The 19,981-nt window shown below is 30.7% G+C and overlaps 1 protein-coding gene across 1 annotated transcript in view; it reads right to left on the reverse strand.

The window, feature by feature from the left end:
- LOC108913581 overlaps positions 1 to 14,912 on the reverse strand; it is a 68,457-nt gene extending 53,545 nt beyond the window's left edge. The window contains exons 1-2 of the mRNA XM_018719147.1: positions 14,580 to 14,912; positions 126 to 448 (exon numbers count right to left, since the gene is read on the reverse strand). Of these exons, the coding sequence (XP_018574663.1) occupies positions 126 to 448; positions 14,580 to 14,912 (656 nt within the window). The remainder of the gene's footprint in view (positions 1 to 125; positions 449 to 14,579) is intronic.
- Positions 14,913 to 19,981: the final 5,069 nt, after the last annotated feature.

The following is a 19,981-nucleotide window of genomic DNA, read 5'->3' on the forward strand; positions in this document are numbered from 1 at the left end:
ATTTTCTTTACATGGCCCACATGATTCCAGACAACTTTTATTAAAACTATTTTTTATAAATTTTACAGTTACAGAAGAATCCCTCTTAGGTGGAACATCATGTATATGCCATTTTCCATACATACCTATTTCTTCGCGGATATGGTGCATATTCAGATGGATGCCTCTTGTAAAGATCACACAGGTTTTCATCAGATGGCACTTTCTGTCGAACACAGGCGGTAAGAAACGATGGACGATTTGAGCATGGTGAACTGTGATGTGAAGATAGACAACCAAAAAGACTTTGCTTGTCGTTTTCCAGTGCTCCCAGTCCTCTGTTAGATATACAATATTGTTCCCTTATATCCTGTTTACTGTAATGTGCCGTTCCCCGCCTGTCCTTATGTAATCGTCCCATTATTTCATCTTCCGATTCGTAACTTAAAGCCACGTGTTGAATATCCGCCTAAAAAGAAAACTATTTATTATAGCTGTTTTACGAAGTTCTTAATGAATTAATTCACGAATTTATTGGTAAACAGTGTGGTTTTACACTGCTACAGACTTTGTCAAGTTTTTTGACGTGTGAATCAGTTCTACCAATGAATCAAAGAAGCAAATAAATTTCAAAAATGTCACCTTTCCACTCATAATTGTAGTGATACAACAGCGGTACCGTTCTGACACATATTATATAAATATTAGTTTTTGTAAATAACAAATCAGTAAAAAAATGCAAAACTAGCACGTCGCCACACAATTATTTACACTTGTCCAATTTCTTGATGAAGCGACTTCATCAATTAATTGATCAATAAATTGTCAATGTAAAACAGCTTTTAGAAACGGTTTTATAATTATTTGGTATAATTTATTAATATTAATGTTTAAAATACCCAATGTTATCTTCTGTCAAAAGAAATAGTACAGTAATCTCGGAGAACACTCAGAGAGTCAGATGTAAAATGTAGAGAACTAAATAGTAATTTAGTTAGTTGACAGAGAGAATAATGTGCTTTTGAATAAGGAACTAGTATCTACTATCCTTCCTCAAAGATATAATAAATCATCTAGTGAATAATTGACACAGGACACAATAATGACCTCAGTGACGGTATGATGAAAACTATCACTATTTTCAAATTAATAATATTTATAAGTTGTAAGATTAAACCGCGTCTGAGGCAACTCGAGACTTTTTACTTCAGATGCCGTTCAACCCGAGAAGACCAGTATTTCTTACACAAATAATCACGGATATATCTCTGATATCTATCTACCTATTGTATATACAATATAATGTAATTATGTGAAAAATCGTGACCACGTCAGCAAACTTGCCTACCATTCTAGTACTTATACAGGGTGTCTCACTTAATTTTCCTACCCCACTTATCTCGGTTAGTTTTACAGATATAAAAGTTTGTTGAAATAAAAGTTGTAGTGCTGTTTATGTTAAGTTTATGCTTGTAGCAAGAAAAAAAAACAATTCAACTTTAAATGTCGATGTGACAGATAAAACTTATTAATTTTTTTAATGGAACGCTCTGTAAATTATTACATTTTTAGATGTAAAATTGTATTCTGAACAAAAGTACTTAACATACGTGGCACTTATTTTGGACAGTTTTATTCTAAAATATCGGGAAACGAAAACAGAAGAACATAAACAATAGTTCAAATAAATAAGTGTAATGAATATTAACAGAACAAGAAAAATATAAATTATTTTCCTCTGGATGCATAAATCATAACTTTTACTTATTGATGCGATCACATTTTCTAATACGTCGGGATTATTATTGATATTCGCAATTTCGGTCGTTATTCTTTCAACTAATTGATTTACATTTTCTACTCTATTAGTATATATTTTATTTTTTAAATAACCCCACAAGAGAAATCCAGTGGACTAAGATCTGAACTACAAGAAGGCCACAATGTGGTGCCTCGCCTATACCAATCCACTCCGTGAAATTGTTATTTAAACGTTGGTAACTTCTCCAGTATTACGACATGGAGCTCCGTCTTTTATAAGATTATTACCCTCTGCTGGTTTAATGGAATTTCTGACAGAAAGTTGTCTATTTCGTTTTGTAGAAACTCCAAGTATCTACCTGTTAGACTTCCATGGAAAATAATAAAAAATATCCGCGTATTGAGAATCCCACATTAGACATTTACCGTTCTTCTTCCCTGAAATTGAATTTCGTTCACAAAATGGGGGTTTCCATGAGACCATATGTTTTTTCTATTAAATATGCTGGCTGTTGCCTCATCCGTTCAAAAAATATTTTTGAAAATACGTGGGTCATTGTCATTATTTATCCATCATTTCCTTGCAAAATGTTACCCATTATCATTTAATGTGAATTTTTGGACGGGCATTACTTTAAAAGGTTTTAAATTATCCTTTTTAAGAACTCTTTGTATCAATGATTTAGAAATAGGTACCAAAATCACTAGCGGCGTTCCTTATGGAGAACCTAGGATTTTTTTGGAAATATAAAAGAATATTTAACTCCATTTCTTGATTATTTTATTATTTCTAGTTCGCTTTTGTCTTCCAATGTATGAAAATGTCTGAACTTACGTGCCATATTCAAGAAAGTTTTTCTATCAGGATACTTGTTTCGGTAATCTCTGACAGCGTCGCTAGCATTATTGTTGTTATTTCAATATACTTACTACGTTTTTCTTTGGGATAATGCATATTTCCCATTTAAATTTACCGAAAATTAATTCACACCTATTGTTTAGTGTTATTTTAATTGCCATAAACATCGAAATAATTGTTGGAAAAAAATATCAATAAAATCATGGCAATCTTGAATATACAATATGCTATTAAATGCAAATATGTTATATACGAGTACTTTTGTTCAGAATAAAATTTTACATATAAAATTGTAATCATTTACAAGATGTTCCATTAAAAAAATAATAAGTTGCAGCTGTCACATCGATATTTAAATTTGAATTATTTTTTTGTTGCTACAGAAACTTCATAAAAAACACTAAAACTTTTATTTCAACAAAATTTATCTGACCAGAGAATTGTTCTGCATATAAAAGGATATTCCCTCTTTCTTTTTGTAACCATTTACAGAATCTTAATTTCCTCGATTTATCTCCCTCCCTATAGCGATGCACTTTTTTCACCTTATAACATTTGAAACAATTTTTTCGTAATATCCTTCTTGCACTATTCTTCTTCACACTGCAATTTATTTCAATCTCTCTCAAACATGTATCACTGTTTTGCTCATTTTTTCTTTACAATTTAAAATTCCATGAACATTACCTATGTTATTATTAACAATAAATGATTTTATTGCTCTATCATAATTTTAAATATTATTTAAAAAATTTTTAAATATTATTTAAAGATTGTTTATGCAAGGTTCAACCGTCAATACTGAAAAATTTGAATGAAGGTTATAGGAAAATTGTTCTTCAAATTGATCTTTAATCCTGAATCCTTTGTAAGAGTCCGTTATGGTGCTTGATTAAAATATTAATAAAAAATGAGATAGGAGAAGTACGGAAATAAATTGGAACGAAAGGGCGCTGAAAAGTATAAAAAAATTATCAGAGATGATTTGAAATTGATAGTTAACCAAATACTAAAAAGCAAAGATGACACTAATCGAATATGAATGAATTAGCAGTTTGACATAAAAACCTCGATTAGGTCATCAATTTTTACTTAGAATTACTTTGCAATTACTAATTGCAAAAGATTCAGAAGTCTGTCTGATTTTTTTTTTTGATCTTATATTAATTTCTTTTATTCTTTAAAGGGAGCACCCTATTATAGTTTTACATATTATATGGGAACGTTTACTATGATTTATATCCACCTCTGATTGTAAGAATGCACTATAAGTAAAGCGTTAGAAGGGGTTTATTAGTAAATAGCAAAAATTTACGGAGAAGGGCTAGGAAAAATTGAAAAAAAAAATTTTTTTCTATATTCAAATAATCATTTATATGGCCCCGCCGAACTTGAATCCGCGGTCAGAATTGATGTTTTTTTTCTAACCTAAAAAAACGAGTCAATTAAGGTCAAATATCACGAATTTTGAAAAAATAACAAATTCGCGCCAAATTTGGTATACCTACGAGGGTTTTCGGGGTCGCTGATCACGGATCCGAGGTCAATTTTGCAAAATCCAAGATGGTGGATCCAAGATGGCAAACCAAATTTTCAAAAAATAACACATTCGCGCCAAATTTGAAATACGGGGGTTTTCGGGGTCACTGATTACGAATCCGAGATCAGATTTACAGAATTCGTTGTTAAAAATTTAACCAATTATCTACTTTAAGAAGGTTAAAACATGGTTGGGTACTCAGGTTATAACGTAAACAAAAATATTGCAAAATGAATATTATTTTTTGAAAATTTAGTCGACCATCTTGAATCCGCCATCTTGAATTTTGCAAAATTGACCCCGGATTCGTGATCAGCGATCCCGAAAACCCCTGTATACAAAATTTGGCGCGATTGTTATTTTTTGAAAATTTGTTCCCCCATTTTGGATCCGTCATCTAAAATTTTACAAAATTCACCTCGGATTCGTGATCAGAAACCCCGAAAACCCCCTATTCCTCCCCAAATTTAAGGAGAATGGGTTATTTTTTGAAAATTTGTTCGGCCATCTTGGATCTGCCATCTTGAATTTTGTAAAATTGACCTCGGATCCGTTATCAGCGACCCTAAAACCTCTGTGTATCAAATTTAGCGCGAATCTGTTATTTTTTGAAAATTCGTGATATCTGATATTAATTGTCCCGTTTTTTTTTTTTTGAGGTTAAAAAAAGAACCATCAATTCTGACCGCGAATTCACGTTCGGAGGGATCTTATAAATGAACATTTGAATATAGAAAAAAAAATAAATTGTATTTTTCCTAGAACTTTTTCGTGAATTTTTGCTATTTTTGACCTGTTTCTTTTGAGGTTAGGAAATTCCTGTGATGTGATAGCTCAATTCTGACACCAGATTCGTGATCAGGAGACAAAAATACTACGGATAACATATGTCGCATGAAAAGTACAGACAACTCTTTTTTGTCTGTGGCTGTGTAATCAATACCATTCAAAAATTAATGCTTTTAATATAAAGGATTAATCTTTTTCTTGCAGGAAAATTATTATTTAATAATATGAATATTGGAAAGAACACTTTTTACATTGTCTGCAGACAATTTTACTGCCAGTATTGAAAGCAGCTAAAATATACAACGAATAGTAATAATTACTGGAATTAAATTATTAGTATGCTTTAACCCAGTATTGAACTGGTACTATTTTATGAGTTCTAGAGTCCTATTAAATTTTCCACATAAATAGTAAGTCTTTTCAACATACTTCTTAAAGAAAACTATACCTACTTCAAACTTTATAATGACACAAATGAAATTATTCGTCGAGGAATCGAACTCTTAAAAGTTCTGCTTGTATTGATAAATTAAATGTCTTTAGACTTTATTTCAACTTCTATTACATAGTCCTACTCTGCATTTAGTACTGCATAGAAATGTTACAGCAGAGATTTTGATCATTTACTATGCATATACAGGGTGTTCCAATTAAAACTTCTCCCTGGAAAATGTCGGAATTAAAAAAACAAAAAACCTGAGACACCTCGATTTATTTTTTTTTTTTTCAAGGGGGACACGTGATGGCGTAAGTTTTGGTGTCTTGGAACCCCTTAAGCAGGGAGTAAAATACCCATAAACTTTAAATGGCACCCTATGTTGAGTGACACCTCACTTTAATGATTTTTCAATTCTGTTCAAGACTACAACTTTTTAAATTTTGATTCATATATGACAATAAAATCAACACTTAAATTTTATTAAATGTTCGAATTTCCCTCCGCTTCCATACAATAATAAAATCTTTGCTCCACTTTCAAACATATTTCGAAACATTTCAGGCGTTATCTGACGACATTCTTCAACAATTCACCGATGAAGCTCCTCAAGTGAATTTGGTCGTGTTGAATAAATTTTTAACTTTAAGTGTCCCCATAGAAAAAAGTCTAAGGGCGTTAGATTTGGCGATCTGGGAGGTCACTCAATTGATTAAGAAAATCACGGACAGCTACGCCATAATGTGGTGTAGCACCATCCTGCTGTCACCACACATCCTCTTCTGGCGAAACGTTGTCACTTTACAGTAGATTCAGATACATGTTTCCATCCAGATTTCCGGTAGGAAGAAAGGCACTATGAAGTCTACCAGTATACGCGACCAAACATTCAAGTTTCCTTGGATGCTGCGTATGAGTTTCATGAAAAATACGTGGATTTTCATTACTCCAGTAGCGGCAATTATGGCGGTTGACTCGACCATCCAGTGGGAACGTACATTCATCAGAAAAACAGATTGAGTACCTACAACAAATTTGGATTCCTTCGAGCACGATCACTCATTTCTTCACAGAACTGCAAGCGGCGATAAGGATTATATTGAAGAATAACGCCCGAAATGCTTAGAAATGTTCGTTTGAAAGTGGAGCAAAGATTTTATTATTATATGGAAGCGGAGGGAAACCAATTTTAACATTTAATAAAATAACCTTCTTCCATTCATTGATATTTTATCTTATTCTTTAAGTGATGATTTTATTGTCATATCCAAACCAAAATTTAAAATGTTATATGTCGTCGTGAGCAGAATTGAAAATGCTCACATTAAAATGAGGTGTCACTCAACACAGGGTGCCATTTAAAGTTTAAGGGTATTTTCCGCCCCAGCCAAGTCACCAAAACTTACGCCATCTTTTATCTTCCTTGAAAAGAAAATCGACTGTTGTTTTTTTCTTAATTCCGATATTTTCCAGGTGAGAAGTTTTAATTGGAACACCCTGTATAATAATTTTGTGTAAAATATTATTATTAATTAAAAGGATCAATATTTACCTGAGTCGATACATCAAAATGATTAAGAACAACCCTTGATGTTCCCAGATAACCTGCAACAAAAAAAAGTTACCAGTTGGTTGTATTCTTAATTTCTCTGCTACTTATTAATATTCTAATGATAATGATATATTTTAAAAATATTTGCGAATATAGGAGACAAGATTTTTTCTTATTTTCATTGAATGCTAAAGCAAATTTCTTAGAGCTTTATTGCCTAACTTGTCTACTGTGAGTGATTTATAATACTGATTAATTTTACATGAGTAATTTGAATAAGTATTTAATTAAGTTTAATTAGATTAGAACAGATTCCTCAGGAATTATTTATTTTAGCAATACCTACTGCAAGTATACCTTTTTATAGTACTTACTTCAATAAGAGAGCGTTTCAAAAAACACCTGCATTTTCTCAAAATATTTACCAATAAAAGAAATTTATCAAAAAAATAGAAGGCTGTTTCACATGTTCTTAGCGATTTCTGTTTTAGACAAAACAATAATCTTAAATCACATTTAGTCTGAAAATTCTCCTAATCCAAGTTTCATTGAAATTTCTTCAAAAATCAAGGAGCTATCATAAATAAATTACACAAAAAAATATTTCGAGAAATGGGAAAATTTGAACAAAAAATATACAGGGTGTTTCTTTCTACAAGATCTCAAAGTTGAGCAAAATACTAAATTTGATAGATACTGCACAAGTCAGATGTGCCATGGAATTATGTCAAAACAGTTAAATGTTAATCAGGGTCCCTTAAAATCTCGTATGCTAGATTTGAACAAAAGATATACAAACTGTTTCTCGAAGTGTTTCTTACTACGTTAGACCACATGATCTCAAATTTGAGCAACTGAATTTTAAGGCCACTAGACGAGTCGAGTGTGATCTCGAATTGTGTTAAAACAGTTATATCGAATCACTTAAATTTTATTTTCGCCTCAATATTTTTCTTGTGTCCACGAATATATTCTAATATTTTCTAATATCAACCCCTGTTTTAATGTACATATAAATTTTGCTTTAATTTTTTTTTGTATTTTCAAATACCCTTTTTTGTGAAAATTCCCAAATTAGTTAGGGTCTGCGATCTGACTGTTTTGAATCCCCATTAATTCTTTGCCATTCGATTTTTAAACAACATACGTAATAGTTCTGCTATTAGTAATTATTGTCTGCTTTTGAAAAAATTAAATAGTAGGTAATGAATCATCTACTACAAAGGGAAAAATTTGAATTTATTTGTTTAACAAATGAACATATGTGTCGGTAGAAAAGTTATTAGGAACATCACATATGGGTATTAATGTATTATTTGATATTTTATGGAAAAAATGTAAATATCAATTTTAACAGTCAACTTTCTAAGTTTTCATCATATGAGATTATTAAAAATTTTAGATAGGGTGTTTTGACAAGAAGTAGCACAAATGGTACCGATAAATCTACATCTTAAAAGACACGTTTTGCACAAAAATGTCCTTAGTAAAATGTTCACCCCTTAGGAGATACATCCCCTCAATGTTTCCAAAAATATACGGAATAGCGGATGCGATTTGTAAACCAAAAAAGGTATATTACTCATATTTTACACAAATTATCTACCAATGCATATGCAACATCTCAACAATTTTTTGAAAATTTCTGCCCCTTGGAGGGGGTTGAAATAAGTATCCTCCAAGTTATTTTTTTTGCTACAGTTTTTTGTTTGACAAAATTTGAATATTCAAAAATACGTATCAGATAGCCTGGTATAACTAATTCATATTGAGAACAACTGCGAAATAACATATTTCTATATTTCCCCTACATTTTAAGCAAGTCAAGTACTGAACATTTGCAAGTAATTTCAGCTTGAATAGATTTAATTTTTGTATTAAATATTCAAAAATACGTCTCAGATAGCCTGGTTTATTTCAAGACTAACTCTCTTTAACAGGCGTATTATACTGTATTAAGAACAAAATGGAAATTATTTTGAAAATATTGTTTAACAAGTATTCTCTTTGCTTTTTCATATTTTCAATAATAAGTAGATAATAAATAGTAAATTTCGTGATTCACACTTGTTTCAGTTATTTTTTTAAATAAAGATATTCGTCCATTTCCTTCGCGATGAAGGTGTATTCACGCAATTTCTCGAACTCTTCTCTCTACTGCTGACAAAGTATGTCTGTGGAGAACGGGGCGATTTGCATGCCTCTGGTGGTATATTCTTCTTCTTGCGCCATAGTTTTTCTAACATTCAAAAAATACTTGGATGTCAACATATCTATTCATCATTAGTAAAATTATTTGCTTATTATTCTTCCTAAGCTATCGTAAAAAAATAATATAATGGATACATTTTTTATTATTTGGTATGACGTTTATTTTTTAATTATGTCTATTACTTTATGTCCCCGTACAGACGTATCTAACAAAAATGACAAAACTGAGTTAAGTACGCCTTTACGTGTTCTCACATACGGTTGTATCTAGCAAAAAATGGTAACATTGAATTACGTCAATACGTGCGAAAAGGGACGATATAGTGTATGCGAGACTCAGCCAAGTATGTGACGTCACAATATGACCCATGCGTTTTTCCGCTCTGCGTTTTCATGAGTATGGGAGAGAATGAGGGAGAAATAGTTGAACAGAAAATTCAGATTTTTTGCACATCGACCATTTACAATGTGTAGTTTCTGTATATAAATTTAAAAAAATATATGTTAAATGAGCCCTTTCATTTAATACAAGACGTTTTGGATTTCTTCAGAACATGAGGAAATTTTTTGCCTACATTGACGCTGTTTAGTGGCTAAAATAGAGAGAAAAAGAGATGTAAGTTTAGTTAAATCGTGTTCGTTCGACTTCAAGAATCTGTGATGAGTCCATGAATACGGATTATTGGTATAACTTTTATCTGTTTCTAAAACAAATTCAATGCTAAATGAATAGAACCTAAATTGTATGTAATATTTTATCAATTATTTTGTTTGACAACTAAGTTTTTTGTTTTTTTTTGTTACAATAAATTTTTCCCTTTTCTATAAAAAATACTCAAAAATAAATACCTTTTTATTTTGGTATGTAATAAAAATAGATTTGTTGAAAATTGGGCGTTAAAATGATGGACACAATTTTAAAATAACTTGACATTTAAATATGACGAGACAAAGGAAATATCAAAGAGTATCGATTAGAATTAGGCACATGCCTACACACTTTGCATAGGTATTATTAAGTATACATATATAGGATGGACCACCATAAGTGTCATCCCCTATTTTCTTATTTAATTTTCGACCTAAGAAGAGGCTCTAACAGAAGCTGCCGGAAACTTTAAAAATTTTCAAATATTTAAATAGCGAATATAACTACAAGGAGTGGCCTGTATATTTTTTGTACAATTGGTTAAAACGTTATCTTACTATTACAACGATATAAGAGTTGATGGGTTTATTTGATACCATGAATACTACAAAAACTCAAACCTCATGCTCCTTTCTTCGATGATGTCAGTATCGTGGTATTAATCCACGCTAACTAGACTTTTTAGAAGAAATAATTCATATACAAATAATGTTTTGCCCATGTTTATAGGAGTAGAAGTAAGGATCCGAAAAGTTACCATCGTAACGGTGGGTGTAACCATCCTTTTTTTACGAAAAACCGCCCCCGGGCGGAACCTAACTATGGTTTTTCGCGTTTTTCCTCGAAACCATCACTCTGAAGGGAAGAAGATATAGAAACAGAAATGTTCTCTATTAAATTCTACACAAAAAATGTCGTATAGATTATTAACCTATCCCTCACTGATTTCCTTCTATCGGTGTTCAAAGTGGGGATGAAAAATGTGAAAAAATGCATAAAAATATATCGAAACAACAATTCCGCTCTACAACTGATTCTAATCACTTTCTACGTCAAAGAAGCAAAAATAACGTATGACTGATTTTTCGCCGAGCGCTCCATACTATCCCCCACAATTGAATACAATTAAAAGTATAAAAACGTTAAAATAGAAAAGATGTTTCTGAGAAAAGAAATATCAAAACGTCATTGCGGTGTGAATACATCAATAATATTTTTTTATCTACATATGAGTTACTATCACTAAAAAGATAGCATCATTTTCATTTAATTTCCAGCAATATTTTCCAAGAAAAACTTATTTTGTGCTTATTATTTCTAATAGAATTTTTAGTATGTAAATACGTTTTATTTCCGAGTGATGTATTTGTCTCTTTAGAAGTGACCCAAGCACTAATCATGTAAGCTTTGATAATCTATGTGAAGGAAAAAGATTATTATAAATAAATATAAATAAATAAATATTTTATTTAGCAAGTGCTATTCCTTACAATTTACACACAAAAAGTAACAAAAAGAAAAATTTTACAAATAAGCAAAATATTTAGTGCAAATTCCATTAAATTTTTTATAAACATATTTATATTTACAGAATTCTTAATGCCCTCCGGTAGCGAATTGAAAAGTCTAATGCCATCTCCAAACATCTGTTTTTGCAAATAAGTTGTTTTTGAAAATGTTATATTATAATTTTGTCCAGAACGTATATTATATGAATGCAGTTCAGCACGCGTGACTAGATACGATACTAGATACTTTGGTAATATATTTTTACGCATTTTGTATATTAATACCAAATTAGCCTTTTCAATTTGCTTCCAAATAGGAATCCACTGTAAAGTTTTCAACATTAAATCAATTGAGGTATATCGACTGCAACTCAATATAATTCTCATACATTTATTTTGCAACCTTTGAAGCCTATCCATATCTGTCCTTTTACATGATATCAATAGTGATGCACAATAGCTAAAGTGGGGGTTAATTAGTGTATTATAAATTAAGTGTTTACTCTCCGCAGTTAATGTGTCGGAAATTCTGTTGAAAAAAACAATTTTTTTACCTATTTTTTTTACATAGATAATCAACATGACATCCAAATGACAACTGAGGATCTAGAATCACCCCCAAATACTTAAATTGTGTAACTTTTTCAACTTTAGTGTCATTAATGTAAATATCTAAGTTATTATCTAAATAATGTTTACAATTTTGTTTTGTACCAAGTACCATATATTTAGACTTATTAGAATTTAATTTTAATTTGTTAATGCATAACCAATTGTACAAAATTTTCAATTCGTTATTCAACCGGTAAGTAATATCCTTATAATCTCTACCCGATATCGCTATTAGCGTATCATCTGCAAACAGACTCACAAAAGATTCATTTAGTACCTTATACAAATCGTTTATATAAATAACAAATAACAAAGGGCCTAAAACACTACCTTGTGGAACACCTATTTTGCTAACAATTGTTTTTGAAAAATTGTTATTAATCTTAGTTTTTTGAAACCTATTACTTAAGTAATTACTTAACCACTGCAACGCACTGTGTTTTATACCATATAGCTGTAATTTTTGCAACAACCTTGACCTATCAATGGTTTCAAATGCACGTTGAAGGCCAATAAAAACACTTAATACAACCTTACCGTCACCAATTGCTTCTTTCCATTTGGCACACACAAAATTTAGTGCTGTTTCACACGAATGCTTTTAACGAAAAGCTGACTGTCCTTCATAAATAAGATCGTTATATTCAAAATATGTCCTTAGCTGTTCACAAACTAATATCTCTATAATCTTGTCAACAATCGGTAACAAATTAATTGGTCTATAATCGCTCGGTTGTACAGGTGAACAAACTTTTGCTACTGGCACTACAGTACTCGTCTTCAGATTCACTGGTATAGACGCTGTAGATAGTGACGTATTTATTAAGTACAGTAATGGATATCCAACCACCACAAAAATATCCTTCAGAAGTTTTACAGAAAGGTCATTATCAGATGATGCTTTATTTTTTAAGTTCATGACAGTCTTATATAATTTATTAAAGGAAATTGTACTAAATCGGTCTAATTCTTGTTTATTACATTCTATTGCATTTTGAAAATTATCTTTAACATTCGGTATACTTTCGGCTATTGCTGTAACACTTGTAGCGTAGAAGTTATTGAACTTGTCTTGGTGATTACCTAACTCACTTTCAAACTTTATTTTCCCTATGTTGTTTGCACCTTCCCTTTTTCCGCCGATTAATTCCTTTAATGTTTTCTTATAATATTGGGACTTCTCATATCTTATGATATTAACAACTTGGTTTCTTTTTTGTTTATAATTAATCCAGTCTTGATTTAATCTTGTCATCTTAAACCTTTTATAGGCAAAATCTCTTTCTTTTTGAGCATTTATGATGTAACTATTTACCCAAGGTGTACTATTACATTTTACTCTTTTAACGGGAGCTATTTTGTCGAGCGACTCTGTAATATTACAAAGAAATATTCCATATATTAGATCCACATCTGTTAATGTATATTCCCATGACTTTTCATATAAATCTAAGATTATTCTATTAATATTTTCATTGCTAAGATTTCTAGATAGTCTAAACTGATCCTCCTTTTTCTTATTTAGACACTCTAAATAGTACCCAATAATTGTGTGGTCAGTGATTTGCGGATATATTCTCGATATTTCCTGTAAATTATAATCATTTGTAACTATAAGGTCAATTAGTGAACTTGTTCCCCCCACTATTCTTGTACATTCAGTAACTATTTGTTTGAAACCAGCTTCATTTACTATGTTAGTAAGCTTCTTATTGTATACATTTTCGGTCTCCATATGTACATTAAAGTCACCTGCAAATATTGCTTTATGTTTACATATTAAGTCATCATTAAATACCTCTTCGAGAAAATTAAAGAAAATCTGACAGTTCCCACTTGGAGATCTATATATTGATCCAATTACTACCTCATTTTTTGTTAATTTTACTTTAACTATTAGAGCCTAATAATATGGTACCGAGTATTAATAACAGTAACGTCAATATGACTTCTTACGTAAATACTTGTCCCACCGGTATGTCGGCTATGTGAATAACAAATAAAGTTATTATATTCTGGTATGGCTATTTCATAATCTGCAATATTTTCTGTGACATGTGTTTCATTCATACAGACAATTAAGGGATTTTCCTTATATAAAAGCTACTTAATCTCTAGGAGGTTATTGATCAAACCTTGAACATTTAACACTAAACACTCCATTTTGTATATCATAATTGATATCATTTAATTGCTATATATATTGAATCTTGGCTTTATATTTTTCAATTTCTCTCTTATATACTAAACACTCTTTATCAAAGACCGAGTGATCATATGTAATATTGGGTATTTTCAAAACCTGACAAGCATGTTTGCAATTTATACAAATTGCATCTTCACTGACACAATCTTCTAGTCGGTGCTGTCCACCACATCTTGAACATACATCATTTTCCTGCTTACAAACATTCGTCACATGACCATATCTCCAACATTTGAAACATCTTGTGACACTTACAAATTCATAAATGCGGTAACTTTCCCACCCTAGAAAAACTCTTTTCTCTTTCAGAAAATAATTAAATGCATTTGGTGATAATTCAATAAGTACATTATGTAACTTCTTATTTTTAGGAATATACTTCTTTATAAATTTTACAACAAAATTATCTACACCCAGAACATTTCCCCTTATGCAAGAGATCAAATCATCGCAATTGTTTAAATGCTTGTCATGTACTCCATGCATAACCATTTTAGGTTTTCTTAGCTTGGGAACTTGCACCTCATAATCCTCCGAAAGAGTAGAAGCAGCAACATCTTTCAATTTATTTAAAGAATCCTCATCTTTACATTCAATAAGAATGCTGCCTTGGCCGCCCGTCTTAACATTCTTTATAGAGATAGCACTATCAGAAGGATTAATTTTTTCTGTGACAACACTTTTTGTGGTTGTACTATTCTGGTAATTTTTTTTCGGTTTAATTACTAAAGGAGGATTATGTACTTTAACAATATCACTCCACTTCCTATTTAAACTATATTTTTCTGTGACTCCTACTCCAGCTTCCATAATATTTAAACATTTTGAAGTTTTTACAAATATTTCTTCTGCTTTTTTCTCAATTTCTTCTACTTTTGATAAGACATTTAAATTATTTTACACCACCTGTATGCAGTCTTTGCAGTACCACATCAAATTTTCACAATCACTGATAGCTTTCCTAACATTTTCTCTTACTTGTACGCACACAATATGAAACTTGCACTGAATTTGCTTATTATTAACAATAAAATTATCAGAGCAGCTCGCACACACTTGTACGCCTGCCATCATAAAGAAGAATTTAGTAGGGCTGTGTTATTTTATTTATCATTTCGATGGGTTCTGTAGAACCAATCAGATTAAAATTTTTTAAAAAGACCAATTCATGAAATCCATCGCATTAAATTGATAAATAAAAGAACATAGTTGCTTGGCAAACATGTTTTACTCTGTATCATACTGTTTTAACACCATACTCCATTATTGTTAGAGACACACTTATCAAATTTTATAATACACTAATGCAAAAAAATAAAGGGTCCAATGAATTTCCGAAATTTTTCTGTGATTTTTGACAGATTGTATTTAGGGGAAAAATGGTCGTATCGGGAATTAAAAAAAAGCATTTTGAGGCTCTAAAATTCTAGTTTTTAGATCTTTCTGTAGAAATTTTTTTAGGAACTACGATTATCATGCAATTCTAAGAAATAGCGTGACAAAAAAAATTTGCAAATTTTCTTTTTCCATGGACTTGGAAAAATTTTTTTCAGCTAAACCATTGCATGGAGCAGATAGGTTGTTTATTCAGCTTCAAAAACCTTTTTTTAAAATTTCGATACGACCATTTTAAAAACAGTTTTTTCAAAACTACCCTTTTTCTTCTTTTCAATTTTCAATTTCAAAATGCTTTTTTTTAATTCCCGATATCATTTTTCACCTAAATACAGCCTGTCAAAAATCACGGAAAAATTTCGGAAATTCTTTTGACCCTTTAATTTTTTGCATTAGTTTATTATGCACGAAAAAAGCGCCCGGAATATACTCGTATAAAATTTAATTTCCTTAAAATATACTTGTTAGAGTTATACTACATCTACGAATAAATCAAGACACACCACCATGAACCTTATTTTTTTTAATCCAAGAAATAGACGCGTTATAATTAGTTTTTTAAACTGCATTTTAATTATGTACGCCGCTACTGGGTGGCGTAAACCGGAATTTGCGTATTAGTCACCATCAGCGTTGCCGGTTGGTTTTAAATCATCCTACATTATGAGATTTTACAATGAAAAATAGTTTAATAAAACAAATTACTTTTGTATAACTTAGCGACGTGTTACTTTAGTCACCATATTTTATTAGTGTAACTGCAGTAGAATCGCCAAACGATAAAAAAACATTCTATCGTTTCTAAAATAAAATTTGATTAAATATACTAACTGATATTGGTATAGTCTTTCCGATATCAATTAAAGAACCATGAAATTGACAGCATGTACCAGGTTCGGCCGCTGACGCAGCAACTTGGCATTGAAATATTTGAAAAACTTGTTCCCATATTTATTTAGTCATACCCATATACAGGTCTGGTCGAACTAAACGTGGAGGTGGTAGAAATGTATACGTCCAGTTGAAGAATGTGAACGCGGGCAAACGAAATACAAACACAGCTGCATTGGGCCACTAGGCAATAAATCTCAGCTGTTGACAAGTTGTTGACAAATTGCCCAGTAGTGCAGTGCAGGTAATTTTAATTTAAGGGACGCTTATGAAAGTCATTAAATTTTATTGCCAGGTGTGTTTTTACATGTTCAACTAACTTCGGAAAGACTATACTAGATATGTTATATTTTTTTAAAATCAACTCTTTTTTTAATCAACAACTGTTAGATTGCGAAACTAATCTGAAAGCAATCTGAAAACAGATTGCTTTCAAACAACGACGTGTTATTTTAAAGTCATCATATATTTTTTATATCAATCCGAAGAAAGTGCCAAACATAAATAAATGTTTTTAAAAAAGTAAAAGAAAATTCACATGAGTTTAATATTAACCAATATTGATATGTAGATATACAGGGTGTCCCGTTCATGTTTCAAAAAAACTTGTGTGCAAGTTCCTCATGGGAAAATAATAGAGGTAGTTCATGTAAAGTTTTTTTTTCTTAGACGCCCTGTTTTCGAGATACAGTGTGTGTTTCCAGATGATTTTCCTTAATTATCTTTATATCGGCTAAAGATAAAAATGTCAAAATTTGTACACGTGTAAACATCAACTGTGCATTAAGAATAATGTGCTAACGGCTTCTTTCTGAAAATCAGTGTCGCCGATACAGGTAATTGAAGGGGTACAATCGAAGAAAAAATATGTTAAAAGTCAAAAGTTGCATTTTTTTGCTCACATAAAGCGGCATAACAAAATATTAAATTGAAAGAGGACCTTACCATTGAATGAGCTGAAGATTTTGAGCTACCAACAGTATATGCATTTAAGACTAAAATTTTAATTTGTTACCATAAAACAGTTAAATAGTAAATCATTTTATTAACTAAAAAAATAATAATTTATTGTAAGTTTCAGTTTGTTGTAAACTAACATTTAAAAAAGTAAATCAAAATAAACAGATTATGGTAATTAATAATAATCTATTATTAACTAATTTTAAATTTTGTAAACTACTACACTACCATTACTAAAATAAACAATTGTTGAATGGACTGAATTGTTGATGGACATGAATGTTTAAAAAAAGTGATAAAAACAGAAAAATATTAGGAAACAGACTCGGAGACATACAGAACAAATCAGCTACACAATTAAATAAATGTGCAAACTCGAAATACTACAGTAGATACTGAAATTGTCCCCCATTTCCTTCGATACAACTTCATTTTTCTCGAAAATGATACATGCCAAAAAATTTCGACAAGTTTACCTTTTTTGTAGTATGCTTTAGAATTTACTGAACCGTTTAGAAATGTAATAAATTTTGACTTTTAAGATATTTTTTTTCTATTGTACTCCTCCAATTGCCTGTATCGGCGACACTGCTTTTCAGAAAGAAACCGTTTGCACATTATTCTTAACGCACAGTTGATGTTTACTCGTGTACAAATTTTGAAATTTTTATATTCAGCCGATTTAAAGATAATTAAGGAAAACCATTTGGAAAGTAACAACTTCAACACACTGTATCTCGAAAACAGGGCGTCTAAGAAAAAAACTTTATATGAACTACCCCTATTATTTTTCCTTGCACACAAGTTTTTTTGAACATGAACGAGACACCCAGTATAACTAATTATAAATAAAACTAATAAAAATACTAATCTGATTGATATGAAATATTTTTTAATATCGTTTCAAGTTTTTACACAGTTATAATTAAAAAAGGTATGTACAGAAATGCGGGGTCTCCACTCTTTTTTCTTAATCCAAAATGAATAAAATAGAAATGAAAATTAAACAGCGAACAGTTTAAATTTAAGCAGAATTCCATCATGTTCCGAACGCTTCCGAGGCGCATTGGAGGTTAGCCACCGCTGTTCCTGTTGCAATGCCGCGTTTGAAACTGGCTACTGCCGAATCACTTCACACCTGGTATGCAAGAATAACCGAATATGTCATCACTGTATCATTAGGTTACATTTTTATTATAATTTTCTACGGTTTACGAGAGGATGTTCGTAAAGTGCCTTTATGTGGTATAATTGGTGTAAGTGTATAACCTTATAGTTATTTATTTTAGTGTTTAATGTATTTTGTGTTTTAATTTTCAAGTTTTTGTATGACATGAAAAAGCATGCTTACGAATCAAGAATGCTGATAAGGTAGAACGTAGGCTCTAAAAACTGGGTTTTGTCAAGAGTAAAAAAGACGATATCAGATTATCCCGACTTCGATTAAGAAAATGTTTGTAGTCCAACATTTAAGGGATTTGAACGCCAATACGTAAGTAATGTTGGACGGAAGCAAATTCAGAAAATGAGAAATTTGAACCAGAAATTTTAAATGCCGTGGAAGACTAGTACTCGAAGATTAGCCACAAAATTTCAAATATGCCACACTGAAAATTAAATGAGTAAACAGATTATTTACTTTGTGTATTTCATTTATCATTATTAATTACTGCATAAGTTTTCTGTTAGATTACTGGTTAAGTATTGTTTTCATATCCACGACAAAACTCTCAACTATGCTTGCATTAAAATATTGTTCACACATATTTGTCAAGTACCTATGCAATTATATTTTGTTGGTACTCATTTTATATAGATGTAAACAGTATGTTTGTAACCGTTTAAATATTTTTCACCTACAGCAAATATACTTTCATGTTTCATCTACTTTTAAATTAGGAATACCAATGGATTTGCTTTTAATTTATCTGCGAAAGTTGCTGTTGTTATTTTAATATTATTCCTTCTTATTTCACTATCAAAATTTAGCAGCTGAAAAAAATAACAAAACAAGACGAAATTGTATTAGATCGTAACTTGAAAAATACCACATATAAGTAACCTACAGAATCACATGGCATCTGAATAAAGTAGTGCCTAATCTACAGACTGAAGCATAATAAACGCAAGTAAAAATCTGATTTAGTCATTATTATAAAACAGATCCCATGCACTTAAATCCTGATTTTCACGTTTTAGTTCTAACCTTTTAGGTATTTTGCTACATCACACATCAAGATTATATATATATCAAATTATTTTAGTAATCAATTTACCTTAGAAAGATCATGGTTTGTTTCATATTTACAGTCATTTTCATGGAATGTCAGCTACAATACAGTTTTAATCCATCATAAGTACTTATAAAATCTAGTTTAAAAATAAAAACTATTAAAATTCACTACATTTAATTACAGAAAATATTTGGTTTACCTGTGTGAGGTTCCATGGAGTTCTCCCTGCGATTCATTTCCACAAAATATTTAACCTGAAACCAATTAGAATTTGTTTGCAAAATTTTCTGTATTAAACACATAAATAAAATAATGCCAATTTCATTAAACAAATTTATTTGAATAATTTTTAATATAGATAATTAATTTTTTTACAATTTTTGGGATGACGTCGGCAAG

Source organism: Anoplophora glabripennis, unplaced genomic scaffold, assembly GCF_000390285.2.
Source record: "Anoplophora glabripennis isolate ALB-LARVAE unplaced genomic scaffold, Agla_2.0 scaffold748, whole genome shotgun sequence".
Classification (NCBI taxonomy): domain Eukaryota; kingdom Metazoa; phylum Arthropoda; class Insecta; order Coleoptera; family Cerambycidae; genus Anoplophora; species Anoplophora glabripennis.